Genomic DNA, 24,214 nt, shown 5'->3' on the forward strand with positions numbered 1-24,214 from the left:
TAATGTAAGCCTTTTCTTTTTTCCCCCCCAGTGGACAACTTTAAGATTCCAGGTAAATTATACTTTTTGTGTTTTCTGTACCATAGGCTACCCAGGTGGACATGAGAGCAGCTCAAGTTGCCCAGGATGAGGTGCGTCCGTGTTAACTTGTTTCGCCATTATTCTTTGGAAATATCCCAGTAATTTTCTACTTACAGCTTTGCAATTTTTGTTTAGGAAATCGCTAGACTTCTAATGGCTGAAGAAAAGAAAGCTTACAAGAAAGCCAGGGAGCGGGAGAAATCATCTTTGGACAAAAGAAAGCATGACCCTGAGTGGAAGGTAGAGTCTGTTTTTTATTTTTTTTTTCAGTTTGGTCGTATTCTTTAATATTAATTTTTATATAATTAGCCCCCAAACTGTGCTCAATTACTAACAATTAATCTTTTTTTTTTTTCCATTTATTTTTATTAGTTGGAGGCTAATTAGTTAACAATATTGTAGTGGGTTTTGCCATACATTGACATGAATCAGCCATGGATTTACATGTGTTCCCCATCCTGATCCCCCCTCCCGCCTCCCTCCCCATCCCATCCCTCTGGGTCTTCCCAGTGCACCAGCCCTGAGCTCTTGTCTTATGCATCCAACCTGGGCTGCTGGTCTGTTTCACCCTTGATAGTATACTTGTTTCAATGCTACTCTCTCAGAACATCCCACCCTCGCTTTCTCCCACAGAGTCCAAAAGTCTGTTCTGTACATCTTTGTCTCTTTTTCTGTCTTGCATATAGGGTTATCATTACCATCTTTTAAAATTCCATATATATGCGTTAGCATACTGTATTGGTCTTTATTTTTCTGGCTTACTTCACTGTGTATAATGGGCTCTAGTTTCATCCATCTAATTAGAACTGATTCAAATGAATTCTTTTTAATGGCTGAGTAGTATTCCATTGTGTATATGTTCTGTAGCTTCCTTATCCATTTGTCTGCTGATGGGCATTTGTTTTTAATGAAAAATAAAAGTAAAACTATAATGGGGAGTCCTCTTTTAGGGTAAACTCACAGATATATTTAGGGCGTATAAATTATCTGTCTCTCGTATGTGAATCTGACTTATAAGAGTTGTTTCACCATGAAAACTCATATTGAATTCTTGAAAGTAACTATGTAAAGAAGTTACTTATGAGATTGAAAAACTCCTTTCCTTCATTTTAAGACCTACTGAGAGGTAGATGCCTATGGCCACAAGCAGACATAGTTTTACTCTGCTTGCCTTCCAGGAGAGTGCAATGTTCTCCACATACTTTTAAATTTCCACAGGGGCTTTCCCCTCCTCTTTGGACTTTTCTGTTCGCTTATATTGCCCTTCCCTCTTGATCCTATGCCAGCTGTCTCTCTTGCCTCTGGCATCACTTGATCCATGGCAGATGGACAGCCGTTCTTACCGCCAGCCATCATTGCTTATGAAACTACCTAGCGTGAGCTTCAATTGTTACCTTCTTCTCGTTAATCAGAAACAGTAGAGACAAAATAGACAGCGACTGCTGTTCATTCTGCCATAGTCTAATTATTGTATGTGGTGACTGCAAGTTTAGTTGAACAGATCTTCCTCATTAGTTTGTCTGGACTTACAGGGAGAGACAAAGATAGATTTTCTTCAGAATAATGTATAATGTTGGGAAGAAGACAGACTATAGACAGCTAACAAATGTGAGGTCACGCTGGCTGAAAAATGCATAGTGGAAAAACAAAAGGAGCTGGAGTGAGGATTTATCCTGTAAAGGCTTTCAGGGAGGTAGTCTGTACTGGGCTGGAAGGACGCAACCAGGTGTGTATCCATGATGTGGCTGAGGTTGCGCTCGGTTCTCCTCCCCCGTGCTTCCCTCCCTCTCTCAAACAAAATCCTCCCTCGGGCCTCTGGTCCTGTCACAGTCTCAGCATATGTCTTGAGAAAAGCGAAGAAAGAGAAGTATTGTAATAGTATTTCTCTACTGTTGCCTGTTGCTCAGTTGTGAATCTAAAAGCAAATGAAAATATTATTTCCATGTTATCTATTTAACCTGTTCGTAATTTAGGATTTCTCCAAACAAACATATATCATTTTCATAGAAGGCTTCCCAAATGCTCCTGTTACGTATTAAGCTGCAAGTAATTGCCCAAGAGTTCCTCAAGTTCTTTGTTAACTCAGCTATGCTGGAGTAGGTATTTTTAAAGATTACAAATCAGGAAGGGAAGAGGAAGAAGGTCACATTTCTAGCAAGCATCAGGACTTCTGTTATTTTTAGATTCTGTCAGTGGGGCTGGAGTTGTTTCTCTCTAGAATAACTGGCATGAATATGCCTTATTTCTGGGCTTGAAAGTTTATCATCCCCAAGTCAGATGTTAAGAAATAAGTTTAAGAGCGTGAAGCTGGATTCCATAGACTCTGGGAGTCCTCCAGTTCTGTTACTGAACCAAACTTGGATCTGCTTGCTTTGCACAGTTAAGCAAATCTACTGATATACCAGGCTGTGGTGAAGGAAAGCGTTAGCATTTATTGTAAGGCTCCATATACAGTCAGGGACAGCTAGTACTCAAAAGGCCCAAACTCCCTGGTGGGTTTCAGGAAAGCATTTTTAAAAGATCTGGAGACTGTGTGCTTGTGGTCATCAGGTAGTTCACGTCTTCCATGTGGTGAGGGTTTTCACATCTGTAAAACCACTCGGGAGTGAGCACCATATACTTTTATCTAAGCACTTCATAAAGGAGCTGCAGCAGAGGATGTGGGGCAGGGGAAGGCTTGAGAGAGTCGTGCTCGTTACAGCTCTTGTCAGCTGCCGTGTAGCTGCCTTGTTACTGGTGGGTGACCAAGCGCACCTCTGTAGTCAAGCCTGTTTGTGAGGGTTTAGTCCACTCCTCTGGTTGTACTGACAACCTGCAACACTGTTTCGTAACTATAATTTTTTGGTCTCTAAGTAACTGTGTTTAAAAATATTTTATGTTGCTAAGCTAGGTGTAAGTAACCTAAAATTATGAAAGGAGAGTTTGACATCATTTAGATAATCTATAAATCTAATCTTTCTCTGTTTGCTGTTTTCTGTGTGTGTGTGTCTTTTTTCTTTCCCCCTTAGCCAAAAACAGCTAAATCAGCACACTCAAAGTCAAAAGAGAGTGATGAACCTCACCGTTCCAAGAATGACAGACCAGCACGGTAAGATGACACCTGGAAAGGGGACTGAGGATCTTGACCTTGGGGTGAGCAAGAGATATGGGCTGCCTGAAAAGAGTGTGTGTTCCTTGGAGAGGAGATCCAGAAATCTGCAGTTGTGAGGTGGTATCAAGTCTTACAGGATTATTTTCAAGCTTTGTTTTCTGTTTTAAATTGTGTTGAACAAGTCAAGTCAGGAAGATGGGGAATTTTACAGAAGCTGAGGTAAGGAGAGATGCACTTTTTTGTTAGGACCAGTTCTTATCTCTGGAGTCACTAATTGACTGCCCTCAGTTAAGAAGGGATGAGATTAACCATTTTCTTAAGTAAAATCTCAGGTTTTAAATGTTTACTGAGTTCCATGATCACATTGGTGTGTGCATGACATTTACACACGTCTAAGTTCATTTCTGTGTGAGTCTCGGTGTCCTAGGCAAATACTCACTTCAGTCATTGCAGACTCTTCCTTCTCCCTCTACAGCCGGTAGCTGTGGCCACAGCATATGTATACTTTGTAACTTCTCTCAGACAGTCTGGGGTGGTGGTTATGGAGCAACTGCTACTTTTCCACTGCAAATTGTCAACATTTAAGTCTTTGGGGAAGCAGCCTTTATTTTTTCTTTATTGTTTTCTGTTGCTTTTCAAGGAAAAACTTTTTGGAAGAGGAAGAGAGAATGTTAAATAGAAAAAGACAAAAGTAACACTAAATCTAACATTTGAAAACTCTAAATTATTGAAACCTTGTACAGTAATTTGGTCCTGATTATTGATATATTTACTAATTGTTAAAGCGTAAGTTTTATGACATTGAAAAATATACACTCTTGTTGTCACTCACTGTTCATGATTGAACTACTAGACTTATTTCCTTAAATAATATATTTAATGTTCTTGAAAAGCCATACTCTGTTTTTAAACCCATGGGCTTTCAGAAGATAATACCTTTCAGAAAATTATATCAGATTGTAAAACATTTAGGGCACAGTAGTGTAGTTTGTCTAATTGTATACAGTTGGTTCCTCTTATAGCTTTTAGTTACCCACATTCCAAATGTCTTTTAAAGCAAATTTTAGATTTAGTTCAGCTTTATTTATATCCCTGCACAACATCCAAGTAAAATAAGAAGAACTAATCTGTTCTCAGTAGGTAAATAGGTAGGTGTTGCTTATTATGCCTCTTTTTTTTTTTAAATAAAGGGAATTAAAATCATCTTAGAGTTCTCTATTTTGCAGCCTTTGAAGTCCTTGGACTTTTTTAGAACAGCAGTATTTTTGACAGCATATGATAGAACAGCCTGAAATGTCTATTTAAAGGATTTATTAAAGTTGAAAACAACTTTCTGAAATGTAATGGGTTCTCTTAAAAATATTTGATATATTGAAAGAACGAATAATCAAATGATCCTGTGTTAAAACTGGCCATTGTAAATGAGTGAAAAGTGGCCTATGACTAGTAAAACTGAAGTTGTTTTCTGACTTAAGACGAATATTTGTCTTTAACTATTAAAATAAACATTTTTTTATCTTTTTAATAAATAAAATACTAAAAAAAATCTTTTTGCAGAGAGACTATGGCAAAGCAAAATGAATAAGAATTTTATGAAACTTGTATTTTCGTAGTTAAAACTTACAGCTTATGATCTTATTATAGATAACTTGCACAACTAATGTTAGAAGGTGTGCTTTGTTAAGGTTAGTCTGGTTTCCTCTTCGCATTTAATCATGGTGGAAGATGAGTTAACCATTTGTACAGACAGAGATGGTTTCAGGGGTTGAGAAACATGAGCTTGCTAGTTCGAGATGTTTTCTTCAGTGTAGTACTAACAGTGGTACAGGGGAAGCAGGTTTTCACGTAGAGCTTGTAACAGTCATGGTTAGAAGTCATTTTCATTGTCCGTTACAGACTTCTGCTCTAAAAAACGGAAAACTAGTTGGCAATCTGAATTAACTCCAATTCTTTGTAATTGGAAAAAGTTTTAACCTAAGTTCTAACCTGTTTTAACTATAGGATTTTGTGTTAATAATGCTACTTGGTATTTTGTTTTTGTATTTTTCCCTTAGAAAAACTTAAGGATTTTATAAATGTCATTTGGTTCCTACAGTGTTCTTATGAATATGAAATATATTTTTCTCCACTTATTCATTTATCCAGTATTTATTGAGCCCCATAATAATTGCCCAGACCCAGAATAAGTGGCAGTCAACAAAAATTTTCTTGCTCTTATGAAATTTATAATCTAAACAGACAATTATGCAGCTAACTACTATAATTGTGTTAAATGCTAAGGATGAAAAATGCAGGTTATTGGAAGAGCCTAAGGAGACATTTAACCTAGTCTGGTGTCTGGGAAGGCTTCTTGAAGAAATGAATTTTGAGTGAATTCTGAAGTATATTTGGTTTTATCACTAGCTTAAATATATAAATCATTTCATAAGAACAGTTAGAAACAGGTAATCCTAATACATCAGAAACTATAAAACAAACTATTAGTTAACAAGATTTTTCCAACTTTGAATTTAAATACCCCTAACTGAAATAACTGTCTCCAGTGCAACAAATAATTTGGTAGGACCCCTTGAAGCATTAACCCAAGATTTGTTCTCCACATAAGCAAAAAATTAATAAAACAGCACACCAGATAACTGAGGGTATCCTAGACTGATTTGTTTATCCTCATGGGGGGATCCTAGAGCATTTGTTGGCATCCTAACCTTTGTTCAGCACCTCAGCATCCCTTTCCTTGGTGAAGAGTTTTTCTGACAGTGCCAGTTGCCTTGCGTTTCTCCAGTATTTGGTCATCTAATGAAGATAATGAAAAGAGTAAAATATAGACCCTGCCACCCTGATTACAAATCCTGTTTTCTTGAGTGTAAGTTACTTCTTTAGTTAATATTCTTAATTCCAGAGTCAGATTGCTTTGTCTCAACTTTACCTGCCAAGACTTATGTTACTTTTTAAAGGTGAATGTTCTAAGTGTCTGTGAATGATGAAAGAAAAACACTTATTTAATTTCTAATATTTATAAACAAATGATTCCATGCTGTTAACACACAGTTTGAGCACACCTTTGGGAAACACCAAAAAAATGAGAGATTTTGTTTTCCAGCTTTATCAATGCCACGTGTCTGCAAAAATATGTTATATAATTAAAATAATAAAAGTTTGGAGTCTTAAAAATTTCCCATTTTTTTTTACTGTTGTCTTGTTTTGACATGAAGTTGCACATGTATTAAAACTGTCCTTTCCAGTGCACCAGGCCGGAGCACTTGTCTCATGCATCCCACCTGGGCTGGTGATCTGTTTCACCATAGATAGTATACATGCTGTTCTTTTGAAATATCCCACCCTCACATTCTCCCACAAAGTTCAAAAGTCTGTTCTGTATTTCTGGTGCACTGGGAAGACCCAGAGGAATCGGGTGGAGAGGGAGGTGGGAGGGGGGATCGGGATTGCGAATACATGTAAATCCATGGCTGATTCATATCAATGTATGACAAAACCCACTGGAAAAAAAAAAATAAAAAAAAAATAAAACAAACAAACAAAAAAATAAAACTGTCCTTTCCTTCTCTAAGCTCTACTCTGCCACCTAGTGGTGAAACAAACTTTGCTTTAAATTTTCTGTGCGGACCAATGTCCCATCTCCCCTCCCTTCTTAGCTGCAGCCTTCTCTCCCTTAATTACTTTCTTCCCCCGTCTGTCTGTTCCTTTCTTTCTCTTTTTCTTGATGAAACCTGCGAAAACAAAATATATTTCTCATTAATGGCAGTGATCATATCTCATGAATCTTTGTTTATCTATCCCTTAGCACAGTGAATGAATGTAAATGTATTAATTGCTCAGTCGTGGCTGACTCTTTGTGATCTCGTGGACTGTAGCCCGCCAGGCTCCTCTGTCGATGAGATTCTCCAGGCAAGAAACCTGGAGTGGGTTTCCATTTCCTTCCTCCAGGGGATCTTCCTGACCCAGGGATTGAACCCAGGTCTCCCACATTGCAGGCAGATACTTTACTATCTGAGCCACCTGGGAAGCCTGCCAGTGCCTCACACTTATTAGCACAATGCCCTCACACTTATTAGATGCTCAGAAGATACTTGTTTTTATTGAATTATGTGCATCAAAACAAAGAAACAAGTTAAATAATTTATCCAAGGTTATACAACTGGCTAGGAACTACCATGAGGGTTCTGAAATATTCTGGCTTTGCATCTCCACCAAAACTGTGTTTTCTAAGTGATCCAGTGAGGGGTAGAATCGTAGTCATCACTATGTAGAATAGCTCTTTAAATCTTGACTTTTCTTAGGCCACCACCACCTGCCATGACCGATGCTGAGGGTTTGGATTGCACTCCTTCTGGAAACCAGCATAATCCCACACGTCACTACTCAAAGTCAGAGTCTTCTCATAAAGGTAAGACAAGTGTATTTTCAGCTGTAAAATCTTTTTTAATAATCACCATGCTATAGTGGAAAAGCCAGGTGCTATATTATAGATCACTAGAGTGGAAAAATAAGTTTGTCTTCTTCTGAGGAAATCATTATATTATTCTTCATTTATTAGAGGGCTTCCCTGATAGTTCGGTTGGTGAAGAATCTGCCTGTAATACGGGAGATAGCGGTTCGATTCTCCTGGGTTGGGAAGATCTACTGGAGGATATCATTATGTTATTCTTCATTTATTAGAAAATAAACAAAAAAATGATTTAAAAATAGGAAGCAGACACCTTAAATTGGATGGAAGATTTTCTGTGTGCACTTAGTTGAGCTTTGAACAACACAGTTTTGAACCGCTTGAGTGTCCATTTATACATGGAATTTTTTTTTTCTTCCTGTAATGAATACTGTAGTACTACACCATCCATGTGGGTTGGGTCAGCAAACAAATATACAGAGGGCCTCTGTAAATTGTACGTGGATTTTCAGCCATGCGAAGGGTCAGTGTCTCTAACCCTCCCTGCATTGTTCAGGGGTCAACAGTATTTGCATTTTCTTCTGGGAGAGTTCATAGCTTTTATCAGATTCTTAATGGGTGGCTTTGTCCCCCATTTAGATCTCTTGGACTTTTACTGTCCTGGCTATTGTTTCCCATCAGCCCATGACTCTCTCTTAATTAGATTAAAGTACACAGATACACATACGCATCACAGAAACATCACACAGAAAAAAAATGGGGTGAAGAAAAATGGGGCAAAGAAAATGAAGAAAGAACATGAGATCTAAGTTGGACCAGATCTTTAAAATAAAAGGAATAATCAGGTCTGTCTCCTTTACCAATGATAGGCATTGACTTAATGTGTAATTTTATGACAGTCATAAAATGAGATAATGAAAATGTAGTTTCTTATATTAATTTGCTCATCTAAAAATATAGGTGATTTTAATGGTGTCAGCATTGTCAGGATTATAGAAGTAAAATACATGAAAGCAGATTGCAAAGACTTCACAAATATTAGGTCTTAATTAGTTGATGTTTTTTATTTTTTATGTTTTTTGAAGATTTCTTAGGTGATGTTTTCATTATCTTTTCCCAAATCTAATGATTACCTTTCCAAGCTTACTTAAATTTTCTTTTCTGCAGTGATATACAAGATACCAATGCACAGGTGCCACTCCAAACCCTTTAAATTAGAATTTTGGGGGACACATTTTGCCAGACGTTGTATTTTTTTTAATCTCTCCTTATTATCCTCCAATTAAAAATAAAAATAACAAACAGCTCTCCTTCTCCTGTTCCCCTATCATTCTGCCATTTATCCAATGTTGAGAATAAGACAAAAAGATGAGGTTAGTTGAACATTATCGGAACAACCTATACACTATGATTTTCATCAGTTGGTGACCTTTTCAGCATCCCTTGTTTAACTCATGATTTCTTTCTCAAATTATATACAAGCATTACTTTTAGGGGGTGCATTCATGTCCTTGCCATACATTTAATACATAATACTAAACCAAGACATTGATTCTGAATATAAGTACAGTTTCCCTAGGTACCTCTCTGCAGCAGATTGGTTCCAGAATTCCGGAGGATCTCAAAATCCCTGGATTCTTAAGCCCCTTAGATAAAATGTCATAGTATTTTCACATGACCTACGTACCCCCTCCCCTAAACTTTAAATCATCTCTAGATTACTTATATTAATAATGCATAATACAATGTAAATGCTCTGTGAATACTTCAAACATATGTCAAATTCAAGTTTTGCTTTTTGGAACTTTCTGGGATTTTGTTTTTTTTCTGAATATTTTCAATCCATGCTGGATGGAGAACCCACAGATATGGAGAGCCAATTTGTATGCTTACAACCAAGAACAAACAAAACACATGAACCATTTGAAATGCATTGTTTTATTTGAACAGGGAGAAAAACAGTGTCTCTGAGATTTTTTTCCTTAATTGTTTTTCTTCCTTTTTCCTTCTCTCCTCAGGTTTCCATTATAAACGGTAAAAACCTAGGAATCTGCCTTGAAAATGGACTCACTGTAGCAAAATTACTGGATGATACAGAACACATTCCACGCTTATTTTTTTCTTCCTCTATTTTGTATTCCTGAGATTTATCCTCAAGTGTTTTTTGAACCATGAATAATTTTCATTCATTTAAAATGTTTTGGTTATTCCTGATCACTTGGGCAGTACAAGAAAATCTAGCTTCTGAATATTGGCCATCTCTATGGAGCATATGCTTCCTGGGGTGTAGTATCTAAGAGCGCTATAAAATGCCATTTTCATTAGGTATGGGGTATTGATATTTAATGAATAGGCTTTACTTAGCAATTAGGATTTTGTGGAGGTAGTGATTGAAGTAAAACATAATGTTTGGATGCAATGCAGAATAAAAGAATATAAGAAATAGCTTTTTGGTGCATTAGTGTATGATATATTAAAAGATAAGAGACTTTTGCTTTTTTTTTTTTTCTATTCAGGGAAAGAAAAAAATCACAACCATAAAGTATTTAAAAAGAAAAAAAAAAGGAACAGTTGAAATATGTAACTGACTGTAGAGGTTTTATGTATCCTTACACACCCTCCTGGGAAAATTGGCCTAGATGTCATTCAATAACACCGTCTCTGCCATTGCCTCCTCAATAGCAAAAATTCGAAGCCTCTGGGCATTGAACCATTTTTTAGTACTTATTGGCAAAAATTTAATTCTAAGAAGTTTTAACTCAAGTTTGCAAGATCAGTTAAAGATGAAAAATTTTGTATCCCTTCTCTTATTTTACATTTACATATAAAGCCAAGGGAATTAGAATTGGAAAGATGTTTATATAAGTAATGATGCTGTCATTTTCTCTGGCTGTAAGATTGAATTTTTCCTCTTGCATATAAAACATAACAGCATTGCTTGGCAACTTCTCAAAAATATTTTGTGTTATCTGTCAATAAGCAGATTAATTGGACTTGAAGTTGATAAAGAAGCTCTTCATCCAAGTATTTGGTCCTGCACATATGTTAGTGACACATGGGCGTTGGATTTCTTTGTGCCAGACCTTAAACCCCTCTTCAGGAAATCTGGGATTTTTGTTAATCTTCTAGCCTCATGGAAATGCTTCTTTTTCCATACCAGTTAGTTAACGTAAATATCAGTCATGCTGTATATTCAGCGTATTTATACTTGAGAAAAAAGTTGTTAATCCATTCCTTTCTGGCTGGGAACTGCCTTCTGTTTGCCTTATCTTTTGAAATAGTCTTTCTAGTTGGGCAATATTCATGAAGTTTTTTAGACTAGCTTCTCAGAGGATTTGGGTTTTTCATTTTGAGGAATAGCTTTAGTTTCATAGTTTTTAGATTGTATAAACTTAAGTAAAGGATACTTAAGAGTTAAGTTTTGAGAAAATAATAATCTAGAAATAAAACCGTTAAGGTTGTAATCATTTTGGAGAAATAGGGAAAGGGAAAAGAACAGAACTTTGCATGTCCAAGATGAAATGACTGAGGAAGAAAAATCTCCAGTTAAATAGACAAGAGGAGACCAAATGGAGGTCCTAGCCTTAAATCAAATTCCAGAGGATGTTTTCAATATCAAAGGTTAGGCCTTGTTGATTCTTGGTAATGCTATATTTTTCTTTGTCTGCCCTGTGATTTTGCTTCATGTTTTAAAAAGTTTTTTATGGTAGCTTTAAAGAAAAGAAAAACAATGTATTTTTATTTGAAAATCAGGCAAATGGGCAACATCATTTGCCATATTTTTATTTTATAAATGTTTATTTTTCTATCTCATACAATGATCAGTTCTTCTTTTCAAATTCTCCATTTATCCTTTCATGTACTACTTCATGCAATCATATTTATTACTGTAAAATGCTAACTGGGTGTATTTTACTCAAAAAATGTCAGGTCACTTTACACGTAACCAGGATGTTAGTGTTTCAGCTATGTTAGTAAGTGACCAAAGGTAGTATTTCCCTTGTTACACACAATTCAACATCTGTATTAAAAATTCATTATTTTTTTTAATGTTTTTAAAAGATGAGAGTTTTAAAATATTTTAATTTAATTTAATTTTTTTTTTTGTAAAGCAAACACTTTTTAAGGAGTATCAGAGTAATTCTTTCCCTGTGAATAAGAAGACATATCAAACAACCAGTTGAATTCCTCTTATGCTCATTCAAATAGTGTAATTGTTAATTATTGTTAATTTTGAGACTATAGAAGCAACTGTGTGTGTCCATGGAATATTCCAGGCAAGAATACTGAAGTGGGTTGCCATTTCTTACTCCAGGGGATCTTTCCAACCCAGGGATCGAACGTGGGTCTCCTGCATTGCAGGTGGATTCTTTACCACTGCGCCACCTGAGAAGCCCCATTTAGAGGCAACTAGCACTTTATTTTAAGAAACTGCCAAACATCTTCACTGTGTTCTCTGCTTTCCACTTGTCATTTTTATATAAATATGGAAGCATTTATTTTATTTCTTTTCCTATTGCTGGAACACATGCAGTTTAATTTTTAGATCCACAGTGTATTATGCTTTAATGTTGTGATATAAAGTAATCCTTCTGGCCTTGGAAAATCTCCCTGTTTCCATACCTCTGTTCTCCCAGGGGCCAGACCCCATTAACATCAGTGTTACCAAATGAGCACAGTGTGCCGTGGAGCCTTATCATGAGGCTGCTGGACAAGGACACCCCATCACCCCAACCTAACTTTTTGTAAGTAATCACCTGGAAGCAAGGTTAGAAAAGGGTCAGTTTAAATGTTCTGAGTTGGAAAAAAATATGACTGTATTGTCAAATTGTTGTTAGACATAATTTTATTGGGTGACTGGATGGTTGCTTCATATGCTTTAAAATGACACTGAGATTTTTAGGATGTGAGTTTGCACACAGTGACTTAATATTTATCAAGTGAATTTACAATAACCAGCAGCAGATGAACTGCAGAAAAGACTTCATGGGTTTTGATCATAGGGAAACATCTGAAGTAGAAAAGATATGGATAGATGCTCCCAAGAGGAAAACCTTTCAAGAATAGCAGTGGCCACTTGGATCTAGATCAACATATTCCAAAAAGCGAGACCTTGGGCCTTGTGCTCCACTGAACTCAATTGAGAAAATTAGGAACAGAACCTGTTTTCCCCTTTTCTTTGCCTGGCCTGCAGCAGACCTGGATGATGAATAAATCCATTGCTGACTTTGTCCATACCTTTCGCACAATGTCGGGACTTTTCAGTATAAAACTAATGTTTAACTGATAATTATTTTTCTTTAATGCTGTCAGATATTCTCCAAATTTTGTCTTGTGCCAAATTGCTCTTTAGAAACCCCTGCTATAATATGGTGCATTCAATTTACCACAAGAGTGGTTAACATTTTAGGACCTTGATTTTTAATGAGTGTTGCCTTTATATAAAAACCACATTGGGGGAGATTATTCATTTATTCAGTGTTGATTTTCTTGAAAGGTAACTGTAGTGATTGTAATATCCTCAGCCTACTAAAAGCACGAGACTGCCATGTAAGCAGCTTTCTGAAGAACTGAGGATAAAACAGAACGTGCTCTCAAAGGCTTGTTTCCCTTTGCTTTGTGTTGGGGACTTTAATGTAGAAAGGGAACCCTTTCTACAATAGATTTCACTGTTACATAGTGTGTACTATCCTGGTAACATCAGTTTTTTAGAACCAAACATACAAAAATCAAAACCAGGTGTTTGAGCAAAAAAAAAACAAAACGAACATTTTTAATAATACTTTGTCTATTTATTGCTTACAGCTCAGAGTCAGAGGAGTGATTAGATAAAGTGATCCCATTTTTCCTTCTGTCTGGCGGTGCCTGTGTCTGAAAGCCATAACTGCTGGTCTTACTGGTGACAGGATCTTTTTCCTCCCTCGTCTATCGTAGGTCAGCTGGGCAGGGAGACGCACATGGAGACTGTCCTGATGGTGATGCGCAGGGCTCAGTCTCACCCAGGGATCTCCAGAAAGAGTCTCTTTCATCCCTGGTGGTACATAAGATCATCAAAGGGAAGACTTGAGGCTGCTGTTGCTCCTGCCGTTTAACTCTCATTAGAAATGGTAGATTTATTTCTAGAGAAGTCAAGAAGGGAAGGGTAAAGAAGGAAACCCTCACTTCTACAGAGTCACTTCTCTTATGAGACTTACACTTATGTCAGCAACGTGTGTGAGGAGCAGTATTGCCTTAAATTAGTTTGATTCTGACCAAGATCAGTGTACTGTATTTCCTTAGAGGAGTGACTGTCAACTCTCCATTGAGGTATCAAATTCACAGGTGAGCCCCAAACATCCGTGTCATCGGACGTTTTGGACCTCCTCCCACCGAGCTGTGGGTGACAGACAGTGACAGGTGTGCCATTTCATTTCAGATTGCCTCTCGGTCTGAATGAGCAGTGGCGTGATCAGAAAGGCTGGTGGTCGGAGAGTGAGAATTTCCTGAGCTTATTCTTCAGGTGATCACTTCCTGAATAGTTGAGAGTTGACTGTCTTCATTTCCTATGGTGTTTGTGTAGAAGATGTTTCCAAAGGTTCTGTTACGCAGTGAAGTCAGTTATTCTGTAAAAATGTTGCTAACACTCTTGTGTATTGAAATGCATACAGACGTTAACAAAAAAGGAGAAAAACCAAACAAAACAGAGACATTTACTCAAATGGCAGATTTGTTGATATGAAAAGTGTTTCTGTTTTATTACTTTCAAGAGAAAATCAGAAAATCTTTTCTAGGGTAGGGAAGACACCAGAGTGGTTTTTTAGGCTTGCATTTGATGCCACAGAGTAATACAGTGTCATCTAAGTAATCATGTTGATTTGTGGAAATGTCTGGTCCTAAAGATCACTCTGCCCTTAAATATTTGTGAACACTGCCTAGAAATATGTTCCTAATAGACTTAAATGTTTTTGTGTATTCTCAGCAAACTAGAAAATGTTTCTCTCACTTTTGAGTAAATTTGCATAGCCTGAGGAGCCGGCGCTGAGCTGATTTCAGCGTTTCAGATAAGGACAGAGTTAATTGTGTACCTTGGTGCCCCATGACTCATTGCAGAGGTTCATATAGAAAGAATGGAAGAATTGAAAGACAGGGTCTGAGTGACATTTCCTTCACAAAAGAGCAAGGGTTAAGGACAGCGAAGAGAGAGTTGAGAGGATATACTGTTACACCTCATATGCTTGGGAGAAGCTTTTGTTGCCCTGAGTTTCGGACCATAATTGCTAAAATAGTTCCTAGCTGTTAAATATAATGGGAAGGTTTTTGATGTTAGAATTTTTTAAATTTCTCATTGAATTAGTCGCTGGGATCCCTGTAGGCTATAACTTAAGGTTTGCCATCAACTGAAAGCCAAATGCCATTTCCCAGCTATAACTGTATTTTCCACCTGCCTCTTGAAAGCAAAGTAGTATTTGTTCATGAAGTATTATGAGATGATAGGATATAAAAATGATATTCCAAAGTGAGAATTCTCTGTAAATGCAGTTGTCCTTTAGAAGAATCCATCCCAACACACTGTTGTATTTTGATGGGTGCTGAATTATAAAGTACAGGAGTTTTTCATATGAATCAAGTCGCTTAGGAAGTTTGAGGTGTGCTGTCATTTGTCTCAAAATTTGGGAAAGTACGCTCTTGAGAGAGAGAGATTAATAACTGCACAGTGCCCAAAAGGTTTTGGATGCTTTGGTAAAAAGCCCTTTGACATTTAGAATGTGGATGTTTAAACAAGTGAGATGTTATCCCAAGCACTTAACAGTTTGTAGCCAAGCCCTAGGGGAAAGGCAGCTTTGAATTTCACAGAATTGAACAGAACCTTAATGGAATAGAGTTACTGGCCTCAGTTCAGAAAAAGAGGAGGCCACCTCAAATCACATGCCTGTCTAGAGATTAATGAAACTGAGAGACACTGTGGATGCCTTAAAGGTGGCGGATATTGGGTCCTGGCAGGTGTGTGTGCATCCTTCTGGACGAGGCTTATGGAAACAGACTATTTCGGTTCACCTTCATGCAGCACACATTCCTGCTCATGACGCCTTTGGGGGAAGTGAGAAACACGGTCCTGGAGACGTCCTTGTGTCTTGGGCAGCTGAGGTGGCGATGTCTGACCAGCACTCAAGCCTCCTTCAGTGCCGCTTACACATCTCCATCTGTTCATCTATGCAAGCTTGTGTTTCAGTGTTTCATTTTTTACACCTCGCTTCCCATTTGATTTCTTTAACATCAGGTTTAACATTGATATTATGAATAATTTTTAAACCAAAGTATTGTATAAGTCTGTGTGCTTGTTTTCCTGAATGGTTGGTGGCAAACACCAACCTTGTCATTTTCTCTTAATAAAGTCACTCATTTGTTACATCAATGGTCTCTGTCTCATGTTTTTTTTACTGCATTCAAGGACTTGGGGAGTTCTGTGAACATTCATTTGTTTTTTCTTTATAAAGTTAACCCTAAAATATTTAACAACAGTAGCTTTTTCTCTTATACTGGTTACTGTAACGGTATATAACATTATACTGATGCCTGTGTGCTGTTAGTCACTCAGTGTGTCCGACTCTATGTGACTGCATGGACTGTAGCCTGCCAGGATCCTCAGTCCATGGGGATTCTGCAGGCAAGTATACTGGATACTGGAGTGGGTTGCCATGCCCTCCTCCAGGGGATCTTTCCAGCCCTGGGATCAAACCCAGGTCTCCCACGTTGCAGGCAGATTCTTTACCAGCTGTGCCAGGGAAGCCCAAGAATCCTGGAGAGGGTAGGCTGCCCCTTCTCCAGGGGATCTTCCTGAACCAGGAATTGAACTGGGGCCTCCTGCATTGTGGGCAGATTCTTTATCAGCTGAGCTACCAGGGAAGCGTACATTGATGCCTAGTACATTAACTCAATGTATTCAACTCAGTGTACTCAACAAGTATTCCCAAATCTAAACCATTAGAGAAATGGCTTTGTTTTGTGTGTGGTGGTTGATAGCTTGGCTGATTTATTTGAGAGAAAAACATGAGTGAAAGTTCACACAATAATCCGAATGATTACACTCCATGAGGCCAAAAAGAGTCTGCACCACATACGTATTCCATGGATGTTGAAAATAGACATCGATAATAACTACCATTTATTGTACATTTTAGCTTTATGAGGTGTGTTTCTTTATCTAATTTTGTTTGCTAGACTAGCCATGATGTGGAAACTGATTCTGCAGAAATTCAGCTGGTTACTTAAAACTAAGACACTATTTTCAATGCCTATTAAACTGATTTAAGAGAGAGAACTATTTAGTTTCCCTGAACCAGACCCTAGACTTCATTTTCTTCTTTGGCAAATGTTACAGGGAGTCTAAGTGATCCCTATTATGTATTTATACTACTGTGAAAATGTGCTAAGGAAACCCAATCCAAAATTGGAGTTGGGAAGCCACGAGAGGAGGGCTCTCACACGTCCCACGCATTGCTGCTCGTGTAATTTAGCAGGAGGAAGGAAGATTTCTTCTCTCACTTGGCAACTCTAAGCTGCTCTAGGTTTCAGCCAACGAGAAGACGCCACCACTTTGAAATCTCATTCTCCTCAAACAAACTTTTGTTTGAAACAGCCCTTCACTTTGTTCTCCTGACTTGCTTATGTTTCAGCATAGTTTGCTTGTCGCAAATTGCAAGTCCTTTTCCCAAATACCCTCAGTTTTGCCTGAGCAAAATTGCTCTTTGCTCTGTTTTAACTGTCAGTGCCAGACACCTAAGGAGCACCAGTGATGTGCAGACATTGCTTTCTTTTTTTTTTTTAATTTGAAGAAATTTGGTGTGCTGAATTCAGCCTTCAGTTTCTAAAGAATGGATGAAGCTTGGTAGGGATAAAAGTTTGCACACCCAGAAGACAATTAAAACTTTAAGTAGATAATTAAGGTAACTTCCTATAATCTGCAGCAGGAGGTACCCAGTATTCTTGGATAGGTCTTGTGCATATGGCTGGGTCTGAGTGTCAGGCTCTGGCCATGTGGTGTGGAGAGGAAGCACACGGGATACCCCCTCCTTTAAAGGCATCCAGAAGAATCTTAGCCACCTTCTATACTCTGGAAATTTGGAGACATCTCAGAGGACTTGGGGCTATACCATGTCATAGGGTAGGGATTTGAAGAAATCTCACCCACATATCTGGAGAAAGAAATGGAAACCCTCTCCAGTATTCTTGCCTGGAGAATCCTGTGGACAGAGGAGCCTGGTGGGCTGCTGTCCATAGGGTCGCATAGAGTCGGACAAGACTGAAGCGACTTAGCATGCATGCGTGCATTGGAGAAGGAAATGGCAACCCACTCCAGTGTTCTTGCCTGGAGAATCCCAGGGATGGAGGAGCCTGGTGGGCTGCATCTCTGGGGTCGCACAGAGTCGGACACGACTGAAGTGACATAGCAGCAGCAGCAGCACCCACATATTAAGGGGCAGAAAGATCACATGTTTCCTCCCTGTTATATCTGAGTCACATTCTTAAACAAACATGAACACTGCAGGAAAGCCATGACTAAAGAAATCAATAGGAGTAAGGAGGCCTCCTGGGTCCTAGTCCTGGCTTTGCTGTGAACTTGCTTCAGGGCCCTGGGACACCACTTAATCTTCCTACTGATAAGCTTGTTGGAGTGAGGGTTGGTAATCTGTACACATTCCTTCAGGTGTAACACTCTAGGATCCTGTCAAGATGTGTTGGGTTCCTTTAAGATGCTCTGAAAGAGAAGAATCTCATGCACTACTGGGGGCCTGGAAAACCACAAACTTCCTAGGCATTCATTTGAAAGGCCTCATTTCTGACCTTGTATCCTTAAAAAAAAAAAAAACAAACTGTGCTTATTTTTGACAAATATTATACATGTTTAAGAGGTACAGTGTGATGTTTTGATGTACATATACATTGTGAAGTGATTATCACAGTCAAACTAGCATAACCACCACCTCTCATAGTTACCTGTGTGTGTGTGTGTGGTGAGAACACCTGGGATCTACTCTCTTAGCAAACCTCAGTGTGGAGGTTCCTTAAGAAATTAAAAATAGAATAACTGTTGTTCAGTCACTAAGTCGTGTCTGACTCTTTGCAAGCCCATAGACTAGAGCACGCCAGGCTCCCCTGTCCTCCACTATCTCCCAGAGTTTGCTCAGATTCATGTCCATTGAGTCAGTGATGCTATCGAACCATCTCATCCTCTGATGCCTTCTTCTCCTGCCTTCAGTCTTTCCCAGCATCAGGGTCTTTTCCAGTGAGTCAGCTCTTAGCATCAGGTGGCCAAAGTATTGGAGCTTCAGCGTCAGCATCAGTCTCTCCAATGAATATTCAGGGTTGATTTCCTTTAGGATTGACTGGTTTGATCTCCTTGCAGTCCAAGGGATTCTCAAGAGTCTTCTCCAACACCACAATTCGAAAGCACTGATTCTTCAATGCTCAGCCTTCTTTATGGTCTCTCAAATATAGTACATGACTACTGGAAAAACCATATCTCTGACTATATGGACCATTGTTAGTAAAATAATATCTCTGCTTTTTCATGCAATATCTTGGTTTGTCATAGCTTAGGAAGCTGTCAAAGGAGTTAAGGTTGTGTCAACATATCCCCAGTCAGCCAAAGAGAGGATATTTTGTGCATCAACAGGGATAATAACTGAAATGGATAGAAACATATCAAATATGTTTAAACCAATGATTTAAAATGATTTTATCTGCTTAAAATGACCCGCACTGATCACCTGTGGTAGATGCTGTGGGTTGTTTGTGTTCAGTTGCTAAGTCATGTTGTACTCTTTTGTGACCCCATGGACTATAGACTGCCAGGCTACTCAGATGCTGTGGGTCAGTTCATTATTTTGAAAACTGGTGAATAAGAGGGATAATCAAGGATTTATTCTGCTGATTTTTTAAAAATCAAGATCTATACCTTATTGATGAATAAATGAATTGTTGATAAATTTGATAAATTTCCCTTTATAGAACATTTTAACTAATAGTCATTTTTAAAAAAATGACAGAATGATATAATCATTTTGCAACTCTCAAAAATTAGTAGATCTATACAATGGTCACCAACATTCGGTATTCTAAGAGGGAAAATTAGGTATTATATCCTTCCAAATGAAAATAGCAGTATCAACAAAATTACCAACTTTCTGTGTTTTTCAACTAATATATAGGAAGTATAGGTCATTGAGGACCATTTTAAATAGCAACATAAAATTGAATGGCAAAATTCAGACTGATAAATTTTATCAAACAAATAGCAAAAATTCTTCAAAATAAAATATATTTGTGAGGACAATGGAGAACTGGGAGGGTATAAGATACAAGCAATACTTTAGTTGAAAACAGACTGAAATCTATAAGGTGATCTGGGAAATGTGAACACTGACTGGATATTTGTTGATATTAGGAATTTAATATTAATTTTTTGGGGTCTGATAATATCAGGGTTGTGTTATAAACAAAAGAGTTATTTCAGAGATACACACTGAAATATTTACATATGAAATAATATGGTGTCAGGGGATAGAACATAAATGAGGTATAAAAAAGAAATGATTGGCCACATATCAATAATTGGGAATGGGTAAATCAGGTTTATTATGCTATTCTATTTTTTCATTTCTTTTTCTTGGGGATGGTCTTGACCACTGCCTCCTGTACAATAAAAGACAGAAATGGTATGGACCTAATAGAAGCAGAAGATATTAAAAGGAGGTGGCAAGAATACACAGAAGAAATATACACAAAAGATCTTAATGACCCAGATAACCACAATGGTGTGATCACTCACCTAGAGCCAGACATCCTGGAATGTAAAGTCAAGTGGGCCTTAGGAAGCATCACTATGAACAAAGCTAGTGGAGATGAAGGAATTCCAGTTGAGCTATTTTAAATCCTAAAAATGATGCTGTGAAAGTGCTGCACTCAATATGCCAGCTAATTTGGAAAACTCAGCAGTGGCCACAGGATTGGAAAAGGTCAGTTTTCATTCCAATCCCAAAGAAAGGCAATGCCAAAGAATGCTCAAACTGCCACACAATTGCACTCATCTCACACGCTAACAAAGTAATGCTCAAAATTCTCCAAGCCAGGCTTCAACAGTATGTGAACTGTGAACTTCCAGATGTTCAATCTGGATTTAGAAAAGACAGAGGAACCAGAGATCAAATTGCCAACATCTGCTGGATCATCAAGAAAGCAAGAGAGTTCCAGAAAAACATCTACTTCTGTTTTATTGACTATGCCAAAGTCTTTGACTGTGTGGATCACAACAAACTGTGGAACATTCTGAAAGAGATGGGAATACCAGATCACCTGACCTGCCTCTTGAGAAATCTGTATGCAGGTCAAGAAGCAACAGTTAGAACTGGACATGGAACAACGGACTGGTTCCAAATTGGGAAAGGAGTACATCAAGGCTGTTTATTGTCACCCTGCTCATTTAACTTATATGCAGAATACATCATGCAAAGTGCCTGTTGAATGAAGCAGAAGCTGGAATCAAGATCCTTGGGAGAAATATCAATAACCTCAGATATGCAGATGACACCACCCTTACATTGACGAAGAACTAAAGAGACTCTTGATGAAAGTGAAAGGGGAGAGGGACAAAGTTGGCTTAGAATTCAACATTCAAAAAAACAAAGATCATGGCATCCGGAAATTCAACATTCAAAAAACAAAGATCATGACATCAGGTCCTGTCACTTCATGGCAAATAGAAGGAGAAACAATGGAAACAGTGAAAGATTTTATTTTCTTGGGCTCCAAAATCACTGCAGATGATGACTGCAGCCATGGAATTAAAAGATGCTTGCTCCTTGGAAGAAAAGCTACGACCAACCTAGACAGCATATTAAAGAGCAGAGACATTACTTTGCCAACAAAGGCCCATCTAGTTAAGGCTATGGTTTTTCTAGTAGTCATGTATGGATGTGAGAGTTGGGCTATGAAGAAAGCTAGCACTGAAGAATTGATGATGCTTTTGAACTGTGTTGTTGGAGAAGACTCTTGAGAGTCCCTTGGACTACAAGGGGATCCAACCAGTCCATCCTAAAGGAAATCAGTCCTGAATATTCATTTGAAGTACTGATGCTGAAGCTGAAACTCCAATACTTTGGCCACCTGATGTGAAGAACTGACACATTGGAAAAGACGCTGATCCTGGGAAAGATTGAAGACAGGAGAAGGGGACGACAGAGGATGAGATGGTTGGATGGTATCACTGACTAAACAGATGTGTTTGAGCAAGCTCCAAGAGTTGGTGATGGACAGGATAGCCTGGCATGCTGCAGTCCATGGGGTCACTAAGAGTCAGACACGACTGAGTGACTGAACTGAACTCTCTCTATTTTTATATATCTTTGAAAATGTCCATAATAAGGAGTACTAGTAGTAAGGAGCCCACCTGCTAACTTAGGGGACAAGAGACAGTGGTTCAATCCCTGGGTCAGGAAGATCCTCTGGAGGAGGGCAAGGCAACAGTTTTCTTGCCTGAAGAATCCCGTAGACAGAGGAGGTTATGCCGGTTATAGTTCATAGAGTTGCAAAGAGTTGGACATGACTGCAGCAACTCGGAACACATCAACATCCATAATAAAGTTTTTTAAATGACAAGGAAATAAATTTTGAAACAAAAACTATGAAAAGCTACTCTAAAGATGTATACATGCTGCAGGCAAAAGCGGAAAGATCTTGGGTGAAAAGTCAGAAAAACAGAAAGAATAAACATAAATGAAAAGTATATATTTGTTGGTAAATATAAGTGAATACTGATCATCTAAAACAATGGTAAGGTATCTTGGCGGTTTAAAACATAAAGATATAAAAATTGTATATGAATTATAAAAATGTAGATGGAGTTAAAGTGCCATAAAGCAATATTTCTCCAACTTTCAACACATGAATCTAGGGATCTTGTTAAATCGTAGATTTTGATCAAAAGGTGGGACTTTTGAAAAAGTGGACTGGAGATTGCCTGGAGAATTTGGAGTCCCAAAAGTGGGACTGGAGATTTTGAATTTTAACAAGCTCCCAGGTGATATTTATGCTGCTGGTCCCAGAATATACTGAGTAGCAAGGTAAAGGTTCTGCGATATCTTGGAAGAGTAAAAATGCTAAATTTTATTAGACTTTGTATGTCAAATATGCTTTCTGTAACCTTTATTATAACAACAAAAAGCAGTAAAAGAATGTAAGACTACTTAGAAAATGCTGAAGGAAATGGAAAAATAAAATATAATCAATCTAAAAGGAACATGGGAAAAGTGAAATAATTAGAAAGTCAGAAGTTAGATGGTAAATTCAAACCAAAACATTTCAGTAGTTATATTGTTTGTGAATTAAATGTTCCAGAGAAAATCCAAATTTATGCTGCTTATAAGAAAAATATTTAAAAGATATGATTCAGAAAGATTGAAAGTAAAAAAAAAAAAAAAAAAAAAAAAGATGTTCCATGAAAACACTAACCAAAAGAAAGCTGTGATAAATTTCAGAAAAAGCAAACTTTAGTAGAAATATTACTAGCGAAAAAGAGGAACATTTTGTAAATTTGCAAACTTCACTTTACCAGGATGATTTTGACAAAGTGGTCAGTGAAATTTTCTAACAGTTAAAGCTGTTAGGCTGCCTCAGGAAGTTATCTGTCAAGCTATGCTCCAATCAAAATGAAATTACTTTCTCCAAATATGCAGGCTGTTTTACAATTCTATTTTAGTAAACAGAATCTTTCTAATACAAACAATTTCTCAAGGTGAAATAGGCTACACTGAGAAATAGTGATTTCTAACCAAATACAACCCTGGCTAGGACTGCATCTTATTCTTGCCCAGCACGATATCTGATACATGGTAGGAACTCAGTGCAGTTTTCATGGTGAATTGATTGATGGAAAGAAGATTCATAAGGCCCTCCCCAACCGTGACATTCTTGGGATCCCCATAACTATGCAGAGTGTTAAAAAATGATTAAAGAAGACAGTTTAGGTGATACAAATAAACTATCTAAGCAGACAAACTAGGAAGCAGAGTCTTCTTTTGGAGAACTGTAAAATGGGGTGAAAGGCTGGAAGCGTTGATAGGATGAAGAATAAAAGAACAAAGGAGAACAATGCCAGCATCATGGTAGAGTGAGGTGTTTCCTTTGAACCTTTCAATCTACAGCCAATATAACATCCACAACTCAACAAAGATGCCTGTACCCACCATACCAGGATGCTAGAGAATTCCACACATTTGTGCATCCAAAGGTGGGTGGAACAGAGGAGATAAACCCAGGGGAACCCTGGAGGCTGTGCCTGTAGTCTGGTCCTCTGGACATGGCAGAAGAGCCTGCAGCCCCACAGAACCCAGGATCAGCAGGAAGAGTGGTGTGCAGGACTCCAGCCCCCCAGTCGTAGTGGTGCCTGTGGCCACAAGTAACTGAAAAGCAGAGGTGGGTGTTAGTCGCTCAGTCCTGTCTGACTCTTTGCGACCCCATGGAGTGTGGTCCACCAGGCTCCTCTGTCCATGGGGATTCTCCAGGCAATAATACTGGAGTGGGTTGCCATTCCCTTCTCCAGGGAATCTTCCAGACCCAGGGATCGAACTTGGGTTCCCACATGACAGGCAGATTCTTTACCA

At 38.1% G+C, this 24,214-nt stretch overlaps 1 protein-coding gene across 2 annotated transcripts in view; it reads left to right on the top strand.

The window, feature by feature from the left end:
* The window catches only part of CCDC50 (coiled-coil domain containing 50), a 75,738-nt gene extending 59,769 nt beyond the window's left edge, over positions 1–15,969 (top strand). For both annotated transcript variants that reach the window (XM_043873911.1, XM_043873910.1), the window contains 5 exons: positions 87–131; positions 217–321; positions 3,090–3,169; positions 7,471–7,577; positions 9,596–15,969. In XM_043873911.1, coding sequence (XP_043729846.1) covers positions 87–131; positions 217–321; positions 3,090–3,169; positions 7,471–7,577; positions 9,596–9,615 — 357 coding nt within the window. In that variant the 3' untranslated portion in view covers positions 9,616–15,969. The remainder of the gene's footprint in view (positions 1–86; positions 132–216; positions 322–3,089; positions 3,170–7,470; positions 7,578–9,595) is intronic.
* The last annotated feature ends 8,245 nt before the right edge of the window (positions 15,970–24,214 follow it).

This window comes from Cervus elaphus, chromosome 19 (genome assembly GCF_910594005.1).
Source record: "Cervus elaphus chromosome 19, mCerEla1.1, whole genome shotgun sequence".
In the NCBI taxonomy this organism is placed as follows: domain Eukaryota; kingdom Metazoa; phylum Chordata; class Mammalia; order Artiodactyla; family Cervidae; genus Cervus; species Cervus elaphus.